Genomic DNA, 18,452 nt, shown 5'->3' on the forward strand with positions numbered 1-18,452 from the left:
ATTTCTGCACCATTGTATTCGTCAGGCACAACTTTCTTTGTATTATTTTAATCCGACATTGATATCTTTCTTCCGTCTTGAGTTATTGTGCTTTACACATGGTGTGGGGCGATTTTCGCACGCCTGTCACTCGCAAACGGTGCCGATTTCGACATTTTTTCACATGGCATTTTTTCCTTGTTTTTACTTGGCGATTCACCCCCCAAAGCGTTGTAAACGGAATTTTGCACCACCCTGTGTATATATATATATATATATATATATATATATATATATATATATATATATATATACACACACACACACACACACACACACACACACACATACAGGGTGGCTCAATAAGTCACTTCACACCCTCAGTACAAGGCCACTGCAGCATGGAATGTGAAAATGGCGATGACCAATCATTACCTGGCCAAGGAAGAACCACATTGACGCCACCCACACGGTCGGCGGCCATCTTGATGTCCGCCATCTTGAATTCAACTTCAGAATTTTAAATGGGAAGGGGGTCGTGCGACATATCAAAATGGGCTAGAATTTCACGAGAAATGCAATGGTGAAGGTTTTGTCGATAACCAGTAAAAAGTTATGACTGAATTCTTGTACCAATTTGCTCCTTTTCGAGGTGTTAGAAAAATGCCTTAAAATTTGTTTAGCGCATCGGTAATGCATCGAGATCAAAGTGACATCTAAGTTCGCATGCCATTGCACACGATTTTAATCGGATACATCCATGAAGAGCTGCGCATTATAAATGGTTGTCGCGAACAATTTACAGTGTGACGCTTCCATTGAATTAAAAGTCCTTCACAGTGACAAGGCTAATGTTTATGTTCATAAGGAAGTTTATAAACAGAATATTCGATGCTTTTTATCTGATAACCCATTTTTGACAGATCAAAGCTGAATAGTTAGTGTTGTTAAGTTAATGGTGTGGCGTGCTGTGTGGAACACGATTGGTTAGTCAATTTTCCATCAACGGAACCTTAAATGCTTAGGGCTACTTGGATTTGTTAAATAAACAGATTTTTTCATCATTGCTTATGGAAGAAGGTACTTTTTACAGAGTTTTTTCAATAGGGAAGAACACCAGAACACTTATGGAAACGTTATGAACCTGTTTTTGTCCAAAGTTAGTTATCAGATGACAAGGGTCACACATTCTGTTTATGAACTTCCTTCTGAACATAAACATTAGCCTTGTCACTGTGAAGGACTTTTAATTCAATGGAAGCGTCACACTGTAAATTGTTCGTGACAACCATTTATAATGCGCAGCTCTTCATGGATGTATCCAATTAAAATCATGTGAAATGGCATGCGAACTTCTCTCCCTAGACGTCACTTTGATCTCGATGCATTACCGATGCGCTAAACAAATTTTAAGGCATTTTTCTAACACCTCGAAAAGGAGCAAATTGGTACAAGAATTCAGTCATAACTTTTTACTGGTTAAAGATACGTCGAAAAACCCTTCACCATTGCATTTCTCGTGAAATTCTAGCCCATTTTGATATGTCGCACGACCCCCTTTAAAATTCTGAAGTTGAATTCAAGATGGTCGCCGACCGTGTGGGTGGCGTCAATGTGGTTCTTCCTTGGCCAGGCAATGATTGGTCATCGCCATTTTCACATTCCATGCTGCAGTGGCCTTGTACTGAGGGTGTTACGTGACTTATTGAGTCACCCTGTATATATGATGTGGCCAAAACAATACAACTTACTATTAGCAAATACAGGCCTCCTCCATTCTATTTCCAAGGAAGGAACTTCACCTCCTGATTTCAACGCAATCTCTTGCAACTCATCCCCGGTGAAGAGATCCTTCAGTTCACTCTTTGGAAGCACAGCAATCAATTCCTTCAGGTCGCACTCAACAAGATACTGTAGAAAGACTTTAATTCTATTCTTCTCAACTTTGTTTGCCTTCTTCAAAACAGGTTTCAGTGCCTGAAATGAATGCATACTAGTTTATGTAGTTATGTAAATGCCACCAGGCATAAATTGATTTTTAAAAAAATCTTATATGCATTATAAACCTTGCTTTCTCTAGAATTTTCAGTTTCAAATATGGTAGAAACAATATTGCATGAAATGTAGCTTAACATTTTCTTGGTCATGGGACAAAACTATGGGTGAGCCGATACTGATACCAATGTATTGATATCAGCTGATACCAGTGGTATTGGTATCGGTTGGAATTTATTTACCAATACCGGTCAATACTCTTCATGCTTTTTGGTCTTTCACATGCTCTACAAAAATGCCATGTGAAACTTTTGCACAGTCTAATTATCCTGAAAATTCGAACTTTCATTTTATTTTGCCCCAGTTTTGTGTGAAAAACTGAATTTTGAGATAACATAACATGCAATTTAATACTCTGATGTAATTATTGTATATAATGAAGCAAAAATCTTGGTAAATTGATGCATATAGAGTGGAATACATACAAATAGTAATCAATATTTTTATTATTTTTTAATTATTACAATGTTCAAGCATCAAAAATCAGTATTGGTATCAGCACTAGCTCAGCCCTAAACAAAACACACAGCTATAGTGGAAGCACAAGCAAAAAAAAACCTGCGCAGACCCATGACTCCTGTGCACCATACTCCCATGTGGAGGGGAGGGGCAGAGTGGAGCATACTTTCTTATGGCCCGAGCTGAATGGAGTAAGGGAAAGGTGCATGGAGACTTTTCGTCAAAGGTTCTTTTGCTGTTGTCATCTGCCTGCATCTTTAAACCACTAAACTTCGTTAGCACACCAAATACAATACCTATAACATTAAAAAAATACATATTGTATCTAAAGATATCTGTTTGGCGGTTACGCAGAGACAGGTAACGTCAGGCGTGAACGAAGCCACCAGACGGGTGGCGAAATTGATAGCAAGAAAACATTTACGCAGAAAAATGAGAAGTAAGTTTATCAGAGTTAATTAAAAAATACATGTCAAACACACAGCCCATAGTGTCTTTGTAGTGCTCATAGACACTACAATCAAGTAAACACATGGCATCATGCACTTGCCAGCAATAGCAGACAACACAGATGCAGGCAGATGACAACAGTGACTATAAAAAACAGCTTTGGGGAAAAAGTGAGTACTAAGGTTCTCTGTACTTATTTACATTTCTGATCATTAGAGGCATGCATATTTCGTTTTTGATGAAAACGCGAAATATGAAATAACACATTGTAATGTTCATGTTTCAGAAAGGTGGGAGGTATATTTTCCTACCCTGTTTTGTCCCGAAATGATGCGAAATGAACTGCAAAATGCAAAATAGACTCTTGAAATTGAAATTTTGTGTTCATTTACAGACACACCACTTTCTGAAGTTTGAATTATCCAGCAAGTTACGCAATTCACAGAAAATTGATTAATTTTGCTCTAAATATTTGAAAAGCAAAAATGGACCCTTTATACAGGAATAAACTTAATACTCTGTTATCTACGTGAATGTACTATTAGAACGGATATGTTCATTTTGAGTAATAAGTGCAGTTTTTCAATCAAATTTAGGATTGTATTCACAATTTTCAAACCAAAATCTCATTTTTACGTACTGCTTTTGATCTGTTCTTTCATCGCTACAACACCGAAATTTTATTTTATTTACTGCTTTTCAACCTGAAATTGACTCTGTTTTTGTACCGAAATTTTGCTTCTTTTTTTACCAAAAATATGTGCCTCTACTGATCATCATATAATTTTTCACATAAATGCATATCCTTTTGAGTTCATGAAAGTAAGACCAAATAGAAAATGAAGAGTACATGTACCGACTCACATTTATCAGATGTTCAATGCCCTTGGTTTGTTTCTGCTCCAGTTTATGCACATAGTCTGCAACAGCGACAGCTCCGCTCACAACTCTCCGTACGGTGTTTAAAGTTTGAACTTGCAAAGGTAAATCCCTAGCCACCGTAAACTTTCCACTGGATAGAGCACCCTGTATGTCTAGCTCTAGTATGTCGCGATAGACAAGTGGAATCTCTTTTCTCAGGTTGTCCTGTTGTAGTATTGATACAATACCCTGTAAAAATAACTAAATGCAGTCTTTGCCAAAAAAACAACAGAATTTACACAACATGATTTACTGAATTACAACCCTGAGGGGAAAATGTGACTATACAATACTAGTGCTGGTATAGATGCTTGAATAAATTTAGTAGGAATGAGATGGGTTAGGTGGTATTTCATCTGTATAATTTGATAAGTGCACTATTGTAGATTAGTTTATCTATAAATTGACAATTTTACAAATATATTGTTTCCATAAAGAGTCCTTACTACAGGATCAATGCTAATCATTTTGTTATTATCTTTACGAATATAAATTAATATGTTTTTCAGGGGACCAAGTTGAAAAAATGTGGGGAAATGTAAAACCGAGGAAAATTTTACATGTGAGAATGTAAAATTCAAGAACGTAAAGTCTGGGTTCCACTGTAATTCATGAACAGTGGTTTCATAAAATCAGTTTCTAATATGGAGGTTCTTCTAAGGAAAACCAGTGCTCAAAGTGAAAGGGGATGCGGAAGGATGCTATCCTCCCAGCCAGCAAAGTTTTCATGAAACATCTTCCCATCTGTCTCACTGTCACCTTGTTAAACCATAGCAGTACACCCCTTAGTAACCCCAAGGCTTGCCCAAACATTCCTCCAGCTAACATTTTCCACTTCAAGCGCTTAGAAAAATTGTCAATGTAATGGTTTGGTTTACCCATACTTCTGCCCCTTTTGACTAATCATGAAGATAAGGATGAGTGATGATATGATGAAATTGATGAAGGGAAACTCGCAAAGAACACCCATTACCAGTTCAGGATTCAAACATGGGACAAATGGAATCATAGCAAGCTGTGCTAACCACTCTGCCACAGTCAGCTCATCAGTGTTATGGATACATACATTAATGAAGAATATGAATTAATAATATGGGTGCTGCAGTGGTCCAGTTGGTAGGGCACCTTACTGCCATGGGTTATATTCATGAGGGTGAGAATTTTTCCAGCAATGTCCCTGCATGGATCGGTTCTGGGGTTCAACCAACCACTAATGCATGGGTACTGGCAGGTGGGTAAAGGTTGCAGGAGCATGGTGTTGATCACTTCACCTTTAAAAAATAATAAAAAAAAATTTAAAAAAATTGCTGAGGGCAGGAATGCCGGGCAGGCTCCGATAGGAGAGCAGGCGAACAAATCGAAAAAGTGTTGGACGTCTTCAGACATGAAGCGGAACAGGTCAAAGCTGTGTGATAGAACAGATTTGGTATTTCTTCCAAAATGAAAATGATAGTGCCAGAAAGACAGGACACACAAACATCACAAAGAGAGATCAAAGGGGCAACTAAGGAATTGATGGAAAGATCAGACAGTGGAGAGTGTGTGCAAAGGGTAAATTCTGTATTTTTCATGTTCACCACAAAGCACCTGTGAAAACTTTTACAAACAAATTATCCAATGCAAAAAATCGTGAACATACCAAAAACTGGTTCCTGGATGACTGATGGAATTGCTCCAAGAGGTTCTGCTTGATGGAGGATTTTTTCCCGAATTCTATTCCACACGCTGCACAGCTGCCTTCAATCACCTCTTTATTCAGAGTACAATACTGGAATGGCTGCTTGGTCTTTTCAAATGACTCGAAGGAATTTCTAAACTGTTCCTTTGCTTTGGGGTACTCCTCGCGAAAGAAGAAATAAGTACCCAGATCAAAATGTATCTGCAAAAGAGCATTTCAAAGATTAATCCAGAAATACTGGAAACATGGCAATCAACTACAATGGTGACACTACTGATGGCAACTAAAGTACACTAAAGTGCAAACACAACATTATTGTAATAATAATAGGACTGAATGGATAGCGCTTTATACCAGTACAATGCTGGCATGTTTACTGATTCCCATTGATACCGATATTTGAACATTCAAAGTTGTTCAGAATATTTAAAAATGCTAATATGTAAGTTGCATTGCAACTGCACCATATCTACGACTAAATTCTGTTACATTAACTCTTTCGCTGTGGAATTCTCTGGCACACAATATCCCTTGGCTGCGTAATTAAATTTGAAAAAAATATTTTTTTTATAAACAAATAGTTTTCACAATTACATTGTGTTATATATGAGAGAGAACTTACAAAATTCATTCTTGCACTGGAATACCATTCTGTAGTCTCTGGTGGTATGATATTTTGAAATTTTGAAAAATTTTTTTTAGAAAGAATAATTTAAAAAAATTACATTGCAAAATATGTTATAGAGAAATTACAAAAGTCATTCCTTGCACTGGCAAACCATTCTGTAGTCCCTGATGGTATGGTATTTCTCAAAACACGGGATGACACAGAGTGGTGGAGCGGCGTGGAAATTCATAAGTAGTATCAAGATACTGGGTGGTGAAAACTTCAGTTTGTTCTGCTGTGTGTTCAAATACTGAGCGGGGGAAATATTTGATAAAACAAGAAAATGGTGTGCTAAATACTGTACTGTCACAAAGTAACTTAGCACTTGCCTGTGTCAAACTTCCCGCACCTAGATCAATGCTGCTTTGCACTCTGCTCCATGATGTTACGGACAGCAGTACAAATTCTTCATCAGACACTACACAATCACTGTCACCAATTGAAGTCTCATAAAAACTGTCGCTATTATCTTCACAATTTAATTCACCTTCTGATTCAACAGTTGAGTAACATCATTATCAGACAAGTGTTGATGACTTGATGAAGCCATGTTGTTTACATTCGAACATGCATTTGAAACTGACATGTCAGAGCACTCAACGCTCATATTCTAAATGGAGGCGTAATTAGCGACATCATATGGATATAAACAAAACTACAAGTTCAAATAGTTCCAAATAGTATCTACAGATGTCTGAAGGCTACTAAAAGTGACGTACTGCGGAAATGCGACACCTGCAGCGAGTGGAAGTATGAACTCGCAATAATGTGACTTCCGCAGAGCAAGGCACCTGGCGTGCTGTGCATAAATGCGACAACCGCAGCGAAAGAGTTAACAGTCCTTTGAGGACTAAGGCTTGTTAAATAGCTTTTCAGTGGGTGATGCATGTTCAGCTCACCAAGCGCAACTGCACTTACAATGGCAGGTCACCACAAAAAATGTTGAGATCCAATCAGGGATCCATCTCTTGACGTCTTGACAGTTTGAGGTTGTTATCAATTAGGGGTTGATCAATATGAATTTTTTTCAACTCCTTATTTAATGTACGTAGCCAGGTGACTGCAAGGAATTTTACCTTTGAAAAAGAAGTTGCATATTTAGTATGACTAAGCATTAATCACAGTAGTAACAGACTTAGAGATTCCCACAGAAACAATTTATAGTAGTTCAGAATATTTATAAATTTTAAGTTTTTGTTTTAAAATTTTCACAACTTCATATGATGCAATTATTTAATTACAATACCACCCCTCTCACAATGCTCTTAGCAAAATAATGATAATCATGCATTTTGCAGAATTTCCATGTTAAACTCCACGAAAGAGTGGCACCTTTGTGGATCTCACAAGAATGCTGGACTCTGGATACTTTCCGATACTGATATCAATACATCAACATTGAATTAGCCTTGTATTTGCACATTAGCTTTATAAAACTATAACATAAGCATTATATGATTGTATTCTTACAAAAATAACAATGTGGCAGAGTTGTGCACTAAATTACAAGGTATTTTAGGATTTATCGGATCAGAAATTTTACTGATACAGCAAAATGCTTATATCAGCAGATACCAACTTACTGGTTAATCTATCCCACCCATAGGATTAATAGTGCATGCACTAGAGTTTTCAAATTCTAAATCACATCTTACCTGGCACTGAAATTCACTTAAGGATATCTTCAAATGCTCATCCCATTTCTGTTTTACTTCGGTGCTGTCTTCCGTTAGCATGACAAATGTTCCAAACACAGGAACGGATGGTACAAGCTTGGACTCCAAAACACGATTTAGAACGGTGATGGCATCTGGCACTTGAAGTTCAAGGCCACGAACTATATCTTCAATCACATTTGGAGGTACATATGCTGGGTCCTGCAATCCTGGACTTTAAAAACCAATTACACACACATAAGTTATATATCAAACATGATTAAGAAGGCACTTGTGACCATTTTCTTAACCAGATGCGAGTGACAGATTAATTTATTAAGAAAAATTTTCAAATACGGTAAGTATTTAATGTAATGTAAGCCATGTTACATTGGAGTGTAATAGTAGTGGGGGAAACATAAAATAAAATTATGCATGAAAAGTGAATTACTATTTTTTTATGCAATATCCTTCTAAAGCCCCATAACCAGAAGCCCAACTCGCAACAAAGCTATGGGTTTCCAAATGAATGGTGGATCAATTTGCAAAATAATTCCCTGACTTTTCATCTTTTTAAGGTAATTTTAAAATAAACTTCCAGACCATTCTGTGGTCCTTTAACATGGTAATAACAAAGTTTCAGAAACTGGTTATATGAATTATATCTATTATCTTCATCCAAACAATAACAAAATGGTAAAAAAGGTATAACTTATACCACATGCAATTATTTTACTAAGTAATGAAGTCCAGTTTTGGCATGCACTGTTTTTCCCTAGTTTTCTCCACATCACGTGGCTTCATCAGGATATGAGACAAGAATAGTCAAAGTTTAAAACAAAGGGAGGTAAGTTTCGTTAAAAAGGTTAAAATTGTAACTATCATGAGTTAGTGTGGGATAGTGACAGGGCACTGCATTGTCTTTTATCATTTTAACTTAACCTACCTCCCTGTGTTTTAAACTTTGACTATTCTTGTTTTATCTCCTGATGAAATCACATGATGTGGTGAAAGCTAAGGGAAAACAGTAAGTACAGAGCATTCCCTGACATTTGCTACGAGACTCGGCAGCAAGCGGCCCGGCGTCAGCACTTGTCTTTCCCGGTTAACGGGGTCCGCGACAGTCGCTAGAGTCGGCTATTAAAATTACAGTTTTCATATTGTGTACTAACCTTGACTACAGAAGGTGTTGAAAATGATGTCCCTATGCTGCAACACATTCCTGGCACCTCCGAAGGAATTTGGCATTTACTGCAAATTCGTCTACTGTAATTCTCCCGATTTCTCGTACAATACTCTCTTTTAACTCATGGATGTATTTGTATACTTTATTTTTTAGATTTTTACACTTTTTCCCCGTGACGTTATTATTTTACCATTTAAGAATTTTAGCGGCTCTGAATGCTGTGGTTTTTGAAACACACGTTTCTTGTGAGAGGCGGCGGATAGATTTCCGAGGAGACTGTTCTAACCTTTGTCCTATCTCATCAAGTTTTTCCTCATCAAGTAGACATGGGTTTTTCTTTCCACTTTTATTCAGAACTGACCCTGTTACACTAAACTTTTTTACGAGGTTTAATGTAGTGGTCCTATGTGGAACGGGAACACAAGGAAATTTTGTTGCAAAAAGTCATTGCACTTCTCCACAATTCCTCTTTCCGAAGTAACACTCGACAAGATAAATCCTTTGTTGTAATGTAAACTTTTGTGGTGCCATATTAAGCCACAATCTTCAACACACGGACACAACACAACACAACTTCCGAGGGAGGATTATGCTGGCGTGAGTCTGCAACGTCAACAGAAAGGAAAGAGAGCGAAGGCAGGAAGAGTGAAAAAATCAGATTGTAGCGAGCGACTGTCGCGAACCCCGTTAACTGGAAAAGACAAGCGCTGACGGCGGGCAGTTTGCCGCCGAGTCTCGTAACGAATGTCAGGGAATGCTCTGTGCATGTCAAAACTGGACTTCATTACTTAGTAAAATGGTAGAATTTAGATATATCAGACCAGTAAAGTGATGCACCAATATGCTTGCATCAACCTTTATCAATAGACTACCGATTACTCTGTCATGTTTATATCAAAGACTAACACCAGAACTTGACATGCACTGGATATGACTCAATCTAATACAACAGCTTCTTACATAGGAATAAAAGCTACTCTGGGTTGTTTAGCTGGCACTTGGCTATGCCTGAAGGCACGAAGAACCCATCTGTGGTACAGAGTAATGGCAAAAAGTTCATGATCAGGAATAGTAGCCAGGTCAATTTCTGTGTGTGACTTGATGTCCACTTCCTTCTCCATACTCAAGTACAGCAAATCTTGCAGCAGCGTTACTTGCATTGGTAATGGCAATCTAAAATAAAATACATAATAGAATAGCAAAAGTCTATTTCTATAGGTTCAGGTACACAATGGAACCTCAATTATACGAATGTGGTTCAGGAACTTATAATACAGGAAAACATGTTGCTTCATTGGGACCAGAAAAGTAGTATAGGAAAATGTAAAATAGGATTCCACTGTACTTCATTTGACAAAAAACACAACACAATGGAAGTAATTTCAAAAGGATGGAGGTTCATTTCCTACCACAATCTATCATTATTTTTAAAGTTTGTTTCATGTCCACTTTATGCTTGAATGGACTAATTGGTACTGGACCTACAGTTTAAAGTGAGATCGAAACAGAGAAGAAAAGTTTAGAGCAGTGTAAGTTGGATGTTTAACCCTTTCGGGACGGGGCTTATAGATGTCAGAAGTAACTCAAGGACGGACGACGAATATTTCGTCAAACAAATGTTTTGGTAATAAAAGTTTAATAAACAGGAAACTGAATTAAAAAAAACACACTGAATCTTTTTGGGTTTAATCTCCAAGCCTTCACCTCACATCTGCCGTCATCGCCGAGTAGATTCTGACGTCATTCTTGCATCGCCAGGCTGATTGTTGTGCTGTTGTGTTCGCCTTTATATAACTTGGGGCAATCAGCAACTAGTGGCAGTTTGCCCTGATCGATGGGTGCAGTTCTGATGACGTCTCTGCGGCCAGTTGTGATCAAAATTCTCCTTGATTTTGAGTTCTTTCTTTTTTCTAAAATTTACTATTTGTATTATCGCTTTGATACTACGCATTTGCCTTTATACAACTTGGGGCAATCAGCGACTAGTGGCAGTTTGCCCAGATCGATGGGCGCTAGCGGATGGGCTTGATATTGAGTTCTTTCTTTCTTTTCTTGTTTTTTATAAAATTTACTATTTGTACTATCGTATTTGCCTTTATATAACTTGGGGTTGGGGCAATCAGTGACTAGTGGCAATTTGCCCTGATCGATGGGTGCATTTCTGATGACGTCTCTGTGGCCAGTTGTGATGAAAATTCTCCTTGATTTTGAGTTTTTTCTTTTTTTAAAGAAATTTACAATTTGTATTATCATTTTGATAATACATATTCGCCTTTATATAACTTGGGGCAATCAGTGAATAGTGACGGTTTGCCCAGATTGATGGTCGCTAGCGGATGGGAGCTAGCCAAATTTTGGAAAAAAAAAAAAAAAAAAAAAATTGGAAATTCCTCTGTCCGTTGCTTCCGAACATCGACATGTTTACCTTACAGAACAAAAGGCTTGGAAATTCTGAATAAAACGAGCCCTCGTTTGCATTTTTCGTGTTTAACAAAACATTTTCCAACATGTTACATTTTGCTTCAAATCCCCGTCCTTGGGGGATTTCCATGTGTGATGAATATTTCGTCTACCAGCACGAAAGGGTTAACTAACTACCTAACTCTCTAGCATTCTTAAACCCAAAGGTTCATGGCTGCAGCAACACAAACCTTCCATCTGTCCCTATCCCGAGCAAGATCAATCCAAACTTTTCCATCCTTACAGATTTCTTTTAGGCCCATCTCAACATTATCCCTTCATCTTTGCCTTGGCCTTCCTACTGGTCTCTTACCATCGGGTTTTCCAAGAAGATTCCTGTAAATCTTCTTTCCTCTACTATTTGTGTCACATGGCCTGCCCATATAATTATTCTAATATCTGGACATGAATACATATTATGCAGTTCTAAATTATGAAACCTTCTCCACTCACCTGTCTCCTCATCCCTTTTAGGTCCAAATATTTTTCTAAGGACTTTATTTTCAAAACCTCTTAATTTATAGTAGTAAGACTTGAAGCTCTCCTGGCGACGAATGATGAACAGATTCTCTCCGGCTATCGACCAAGTGAGTTGTGGAAATGATTCCAAGCTTTCGAGAGCTAACGTCACTCTCATCTTCAGGGTAGAAGTGCAGTGCTGAGCATCAACTCGGTGTATATACGTTCGTGGAGGGGGGATCCCGGTGAAGATGGAGGACCAATCGAGTGGCATGTCTGCTACGTGCACGTTTCTGGTTAACTAACACTAAGCAATAGACATTTATGAAGAAAAAGACACTCTTAATCGTGACACTGAGCTCGAACTGGACCCAGCCTGGTTAGCATTAGTTAACCAGAAACGCACATGTAGCAGACACGCCACTCAATTGGTCTGCCATCTTCACCGGGATCCCCCCTCCACGAATGTATATACACCGAGTTAACGCTCAGAACTGCACCCCTATACCGAAGATGAGAGTGACGTTAGCTCTCGAAAGCTTGGAATCATTTCCACAACTCACCTGGTCGATAGCCCGAGAGAATCTGTTCTCTTAATTTATGTTCCTCTTTTAATGAAATGGACCAAGTTTCACCTCCATATATATGTAATACTACAGGCAAAATTACTATTTTGTATATTTTAACTGGATGTTTGGATCCACTAATTTCCAACTTTTAAATCTGCAAAATGAACAAGTGAAAGAAAAGTTTGGAGAAACTCAGGCAATCAAAGAAAACAATCCTAACCTATTCAAAACATATGACAGGAACAGTGTATGTAGAAGCACAATTATAAGGCTAAGAATACTAAACCTTCTCACATAGGAGGGTTATACAATCAGAACTTGTGGCTAACCATGCAGACAAACGTATGTCATTGATAGTCAAGTAAATCATAAAAACATGGCTTACTTCTCTTCAACAATACCTAGATCCCACTTCAGGAACGCTGCAACTTTGAGAGACATAATTTTCAAAGCCAAATTCTTTTTGCTCTGCTTAATTTCTTGTTTTGTATCACTGCTCTCTCCTTCAACTTTCACTTCTGGCTTATCTCCATCCTTCTGGTCAGGTGCAATAGCCAAGAATTTCACTATCAGATCAGTTGGTGAAGGATCTGAAATATTTGATATGTAATACTACACACGTATGGACAGCAAATTAAAAGGACAATAACATGTCCATCACCATGTTCATGCATTGTGTTTTCCGCAAAATGGAGTTCATGAATTAAAACAAAAATAAGCAGAGGACAGCCTCCACTCCAGAACAAGTACAATTCCAATTCCATTCCTTAAACACACATAACTTAACTTCTTATGTGTAAAATTTTCTGAACAAGTCACTACTGGAAAATGTAGTCTTATCTTCTAGCAGAATTCCGATGAATAAAATTAACTGAAATAAAACACCCATATTTGCCTGCCTTCTTATTTTATGCAGTAATTTTTTTTTGTAGAATTGCATTCATATTCCACGACAAATGTACAATGTATATAATACAATAACACATAGCATGTCAGCATGTATGTACCTCAGGTTTATGCAGAATAAATCTTTCTGGTGTGGAAATCTGTGAATCAAGTGTAAGTCAATATCTGCGTCACACACAAAGTTTGTTTTGGAGCTATATTTTTATATTCTATTACACACGAACTACACCACATGAGAACAGACAACTTTTCTTACGTCTAACATATCTTCTCTTTCCTCTTCTGCTACTATTTTTGTTTTCGCTACAGCTAGCACAATCTCACCTAATGTGAATATTATATTTTCAATGTCTGGGCGAAAAAATACACCACCAGCAGTCGAATCTAGTGAAAGTAAACACAATATGTATACCCAGTCTGGCCATAAATACTGTTACAACATATAAAATGGAAAACTGAACAGTGGTTCAAGATATTTTAATGTGCAGTTATGTGACACTTACATGGAGGATAGATTACACTTAGCGCCAATCAGTTTTCAAAATGGTCACCTTTCGCGTGCACACAGGCTCGGAGTCTTCCTGGTCACTTGTCTATTGCAGCATGCATGTCTACCAGAAAATCTGCCACTGCTGATCCCAGGGAACATTTCAAACTTGCAATTGTGGGCTCTTCTTTCAGATGATGCCCTCAAGCTCTGACCACAATCTGTAGTCCGATGGTTTGAGATCTGGGCTGAGGGTGACCTTGCCGCGGGCGATCCTTAACAGACTTGGTTTCAGAGAAGCACTGGATGGTCAAGTGCAAAGACATTCGACTGAGTTTTAGCTTTTGTAAGGTCTGGAAAATGTCGCTGGCTGATTTTCCAACCTCATGTAACGCTACCGTAGAAACACGATTTTTGTAGTCACCCCATTACACGTTGACGGCCCATGGCAGAGTGGTTAGTACATCACGCTACAATGCCAGGGGTCCCAGGTTCGATCCCGACCGGGCATTGATGTTTGTTAGTGTCCACTCATCAGTCTCATCATTTCATCACTCATCCCATCTTCGCAAATTAGCCAAAAGTGGCACAAAAGTAAAATAAATGAAATCAATCAATCAAACCATGTTGACGGCTGCAGGTATGTGCTTGCTCTTACACAGCCACACACACAATGACTCAGGGTCGAAGCCAGCACATGGATGGTATCTTATCTTTCACACCGGTTGGACGGTATGCATCAGACATTTGTAACAGTATTTATGGCAAGACTAGATATATATACACCATCCACACTTAAGGGGTTAACAAAAAAGAACAAAAACAGAAATATACAATTGTAGTTAACTATGTAGTTTGTTGTACAGGTAATAACATACACCAGTCATGCTAACCTTAGTAATGCTAATTCTGATTCCACATAGTGATTATAATACAAATGTTGAACATTCATGCATGCTAAAACTTTCAATCTATTAATATCATATTCACTACAGACGATGATGCATTGCAAGTTTTCCATGATAGTTCATTGAATTTTTATTTACTGAAGTTAATGCATTGAAACTTAATTCATAATTTATTCTGTCTGAACATATTGTGAACAAAATGGCATCAAAATAATGACTCAAATTGCTGTTCTACCACCTCATGGCTGCTGATATTGAGTGCTAGGCTCTCAATCTCACATTTGTTATTGAATGTTATTCAATCAATGCCAAGATGAAATAAAAGATTTGAAATTTATCCTACAAGCACATAGGTAGATTAGGTTTTGTGTACGATAAATTTAAAATATTTTATTTCATCTGGGGTGGAGTAGGCTGGTAAAGGCAGCTGGAGCATAGTGATGAGCACATCACTTTCCCAAATGGCCAAGATTGTGAATGTGTGGATTCCCTACCTCCATAGTAGGGGGGTGACTTTGCTTTTACTGTAACCTACGGATAGGCCCAATGAAAGGCTTCTGTTCCTTCAGGAGCTGTGGCCAATGACATGGCTACATTTGGTGCCTCTAAAAGCACCTCAGATGGAAACATAATATTTTGAGTCTTGGATCTCAGAGGAAGTAGACTCTACATAACCTGTTAAATTATAAAAATAAAACCATCACTGGAACAAAAAAAGATGTAAGTGCAATGTTACTTACCTGGATTGTCTTTCTTCAAATGCTGTTCAAGTAAATTTTTGTTCAATAGAAATTCAAACCACAACACAGTGTCTGCAGCTATGGGAACTGTACCAGGTCTTAGTAAATCTAATCCCACATCCATCTTTTTCCTCAGTTTTCTGCAACAAAAATATTTCAAACATAAAAATCCAATATTCTATACTTAAAACTAGAACATTAAGTTTTAAAAAATAGTTTTAAAAATTTAAGAGTGGTATCTAGAGATGCAAAAAAGCCTGCTTTTTTTAAAAAAAAAAACGGAAATGGCTTTTTATTGCTTTTTACCAATTACAGCTAACCTATTTCACTTGAAGTTACTGTTATGAGTTTACAGGTTTGTAATGACATATTTTTACAACTAGCTACAAAAATTTACATGATGCAGCAGCCAGGAGACAGATATTGCCCAATCCCCGTGGACACATATTGCATAGTGGTTCAGCTACAATTTTAACCCTAGCTTACTGGGGGGGGGGGGGGACTTGCAGTCCCACCGTCTCTATTTATTAGATTTTTCAACTGTTACATGGTTCCCTAGGATGTTCACAATTTTTCTGTATTACTTTTGTTCATAAAAACATGAATATAATGTAAATAGGAGGCAAAATACAGTTGGTGAGCATATCAGGTGCCAACTTTGAATACGTCTCATTCGAGTCACCCATGCCAGTGACAGTGTAGAATTTTCATTGGAAACGATGGAAATTATTATATTTAACAAACAACAGCACTTCTACAAACAAAAAAGTCATTATGGATTTTGTGGGTTTTAGTGAATGATAAAATATATGTGACACACTCATGCAATGATTGGTTATTATTTTTTATAAATGATAGTAATTTTTGTAATTATTATAATTAATAAATAACTGCACATACATAATCAGCAAAGGAAGCAATGATTCAATAATGAAATGGTTTCTTAAATTTTAGTGATAAAGAAAAAGTGTAGGTCTGAGAGACATCCCCCAGTATGTAAGTTTCTTGTATGGCACGGGTTAAGCTATGGTTAAAACTAAACTTGTAGTCCTGATGAGAACTTCTGACCATGAAATGGACTTAAAACAAGCTTTTACATGTTTCTGTCTCAATTTAAATGTTGAGGTCATAAAATATGAAACAACTTTGAGGAAGTTCATAAACAGAATATGTGACCCTTGTCATCTGATAACTAACTTTGGACAAAAACTGGTTCATAACGTTCCCATATGTATGCTGGTGTTCTTCCCTATTGAAAAAACTCTGTAAAAAGTACCTTCTTCCATAAGCAAGGATGAAAAAAACTGTTAATTTAACAAATCCAAGTAGCCCTAAGCATTTAAGGTTCCGATGATGGAAAATTGACTAACCAATCGTGTTCCACACAGCACTCCACACCATTAACTTACCAACACTAACCATTCAGCTTTGATCTGTCGAAAATGGGTTATCAGATAAAAATCATCGAATATTCTGTTTATGAACTTCCTTATGAACATAAACATTAGCCTTGTCACTGTGAAGGACTTTTAATTCAATGGAAGCGTCACACTGTAAATTGTTCGCGACAACCATTCATAATGCACAGCTCTTCATGGATGTATCCGATTAAAATAATGTGCAATGGCATGCGAACGTCTCTCCATAGACGTCACTTTGATCTCGATGCATTACCGAAGCGCTAAACAAATTTTAAGGCATTTTTATAACACCTCGAAAAGGAGCAAATTGGTACAAGAATTCAGTCATAACTTTTTACTGGTTAAAGATACGTCGAAAAAACCTTCACCATTGCATTTCTCGTGAAATTCTAGCCCATTTTGATATTTCGCACGACCCCCTTCCCATTTAAAATTCTGAAGTTGAATTCAAGATGGCGGACATCAAGATGGCCACCGACCGTGTGGGTGGCGTCAATGTGGTTCCCCCTTGGCCTGATAACGATTGGTCATCGCCATTTCCATGTTGCGCGCTGCAGTGGCCTTGTACTGGGGGTGTTAAGTGACTTATTGAGCCACCCTGTATTTTATATTTAGAAATGAGTGTCTATTTTACAATAGGGAGATAAATTAAAACAATGGAACAGGAAAAATATTGCCAACTCTTGTGTTTTCATTGATTTGAGACACTTTTGTGAAAAAAGAAAAAAAAAAGACCAACCAAAAAAGATGCGGAAAAAACTCTGTTTTTTTTTTCTTCCAAAAAAGCCAGTTTCTTTCCGACCACTTCCAACTTTAGTAGTATCCTTGAACAACAAACACCTTTCTTGTTTCGGGGAATGAAAAACAACAAATTAATATACTAAAATGAAGTACTTACTTGTACACAAAAATAGTCTATCATAAAAATCAGTTTTGTGGATAAATGAGTATTTTGTATTAGTATAGTAAACATTGCCTCTTGAGTGTAGTGACTGCTAAGAAACTTTTAGTAATTTTGTTTGCTGAGGAGTTCTTTTAAGCAAGGCTGAGCAATGATATAAACCTAAAATAACCCAGAGAAATAGCAAGAACACTTAAGAAAGGAAAGCGAGAGAGAAATATGAGAAGAAGCAAACTACTATCAGATTAAACATTATGGATATGTGACATTTGACTCAATTAAAAATTATCCAGTAGACCTACATAGAAACGAGTTACATCAACATTTAGCTTATTCAATTCAGTGTTAATCTATGGTAACCAATTTTTTTTTTTAGTATGCCTTACATTTTATATCGCCGCGAGAACAAATAAAGGGTAGTTTTTTAGTTTTGCAAACGATAGCACTCTTTGAAATTCTATAAATAAAAAAGAGTGGTCCGATTGTGATGAAATTTTAATGGGGTGCATGTAGAAAGGTGTTGTACACAATTCTTAATTTTCAGAATTTTT

At 37.3% G+C, this 18,452-nt stretch overlaps 1 protein-coding gene across 3 annotated transcripts in view; it reads right to left on the reverse strand.

The window, feature by feature from the left end:
* Positions 1-18,452, reverse strand: part of IntS8 (integrator complex subunit 8) — a 51,898-nt gene that overhangs the window by 25,177 nt on the left and 8,269 nt on the right. For all 3 annotated transcript variants that reach the window (XM_083112939.1, XM_083112938.1, XM_083112940.1), the window contains exons 2-8: positions 15,580-15,719; positions 12,924-13,128; positions 10,011-10,223; positions 7,865-8,099; positions 5,504-5,743; positions 3,808-4,053; positions 1,731-1,956 (exon numbers count right to left, since the gene is read on the reverse strand). In XM_083112939.1, the coding sequence (XP_082969065.1) occupies positions 1,731-1,956; positions 3,808-4,053; positions 5,504-5,743; positions 7,865-8,099; positions 10,011-10,223; positions 12,924-13,128; positions 15,580-15,719 (1,505 nt within the window). The remainder of the gene's footprint in view (positions 1-1,730; positions 1,957-3,807; positions 4,054-5,503; positions 5,744-7,864; positions 8,100-10,010; positions 10,224-12,923; positions 13,129-15,579; positions 15,720-18,452) is intronic.

The sequence above is a fragment of the Lepisma saccharinum genome, chromosome 27, assembly GCF_977018435.1.
Source record: "Lepisma saccharinum chromosome 27, izLepSacc3.1, whole genome shotgun sequence".
Lineage (NCBI taxonomy): Eukaryota > Metazoa > Arthropoda > Insecta > Zygentoma > Lepismatidae > Lepisma > Lepisma saccharinum.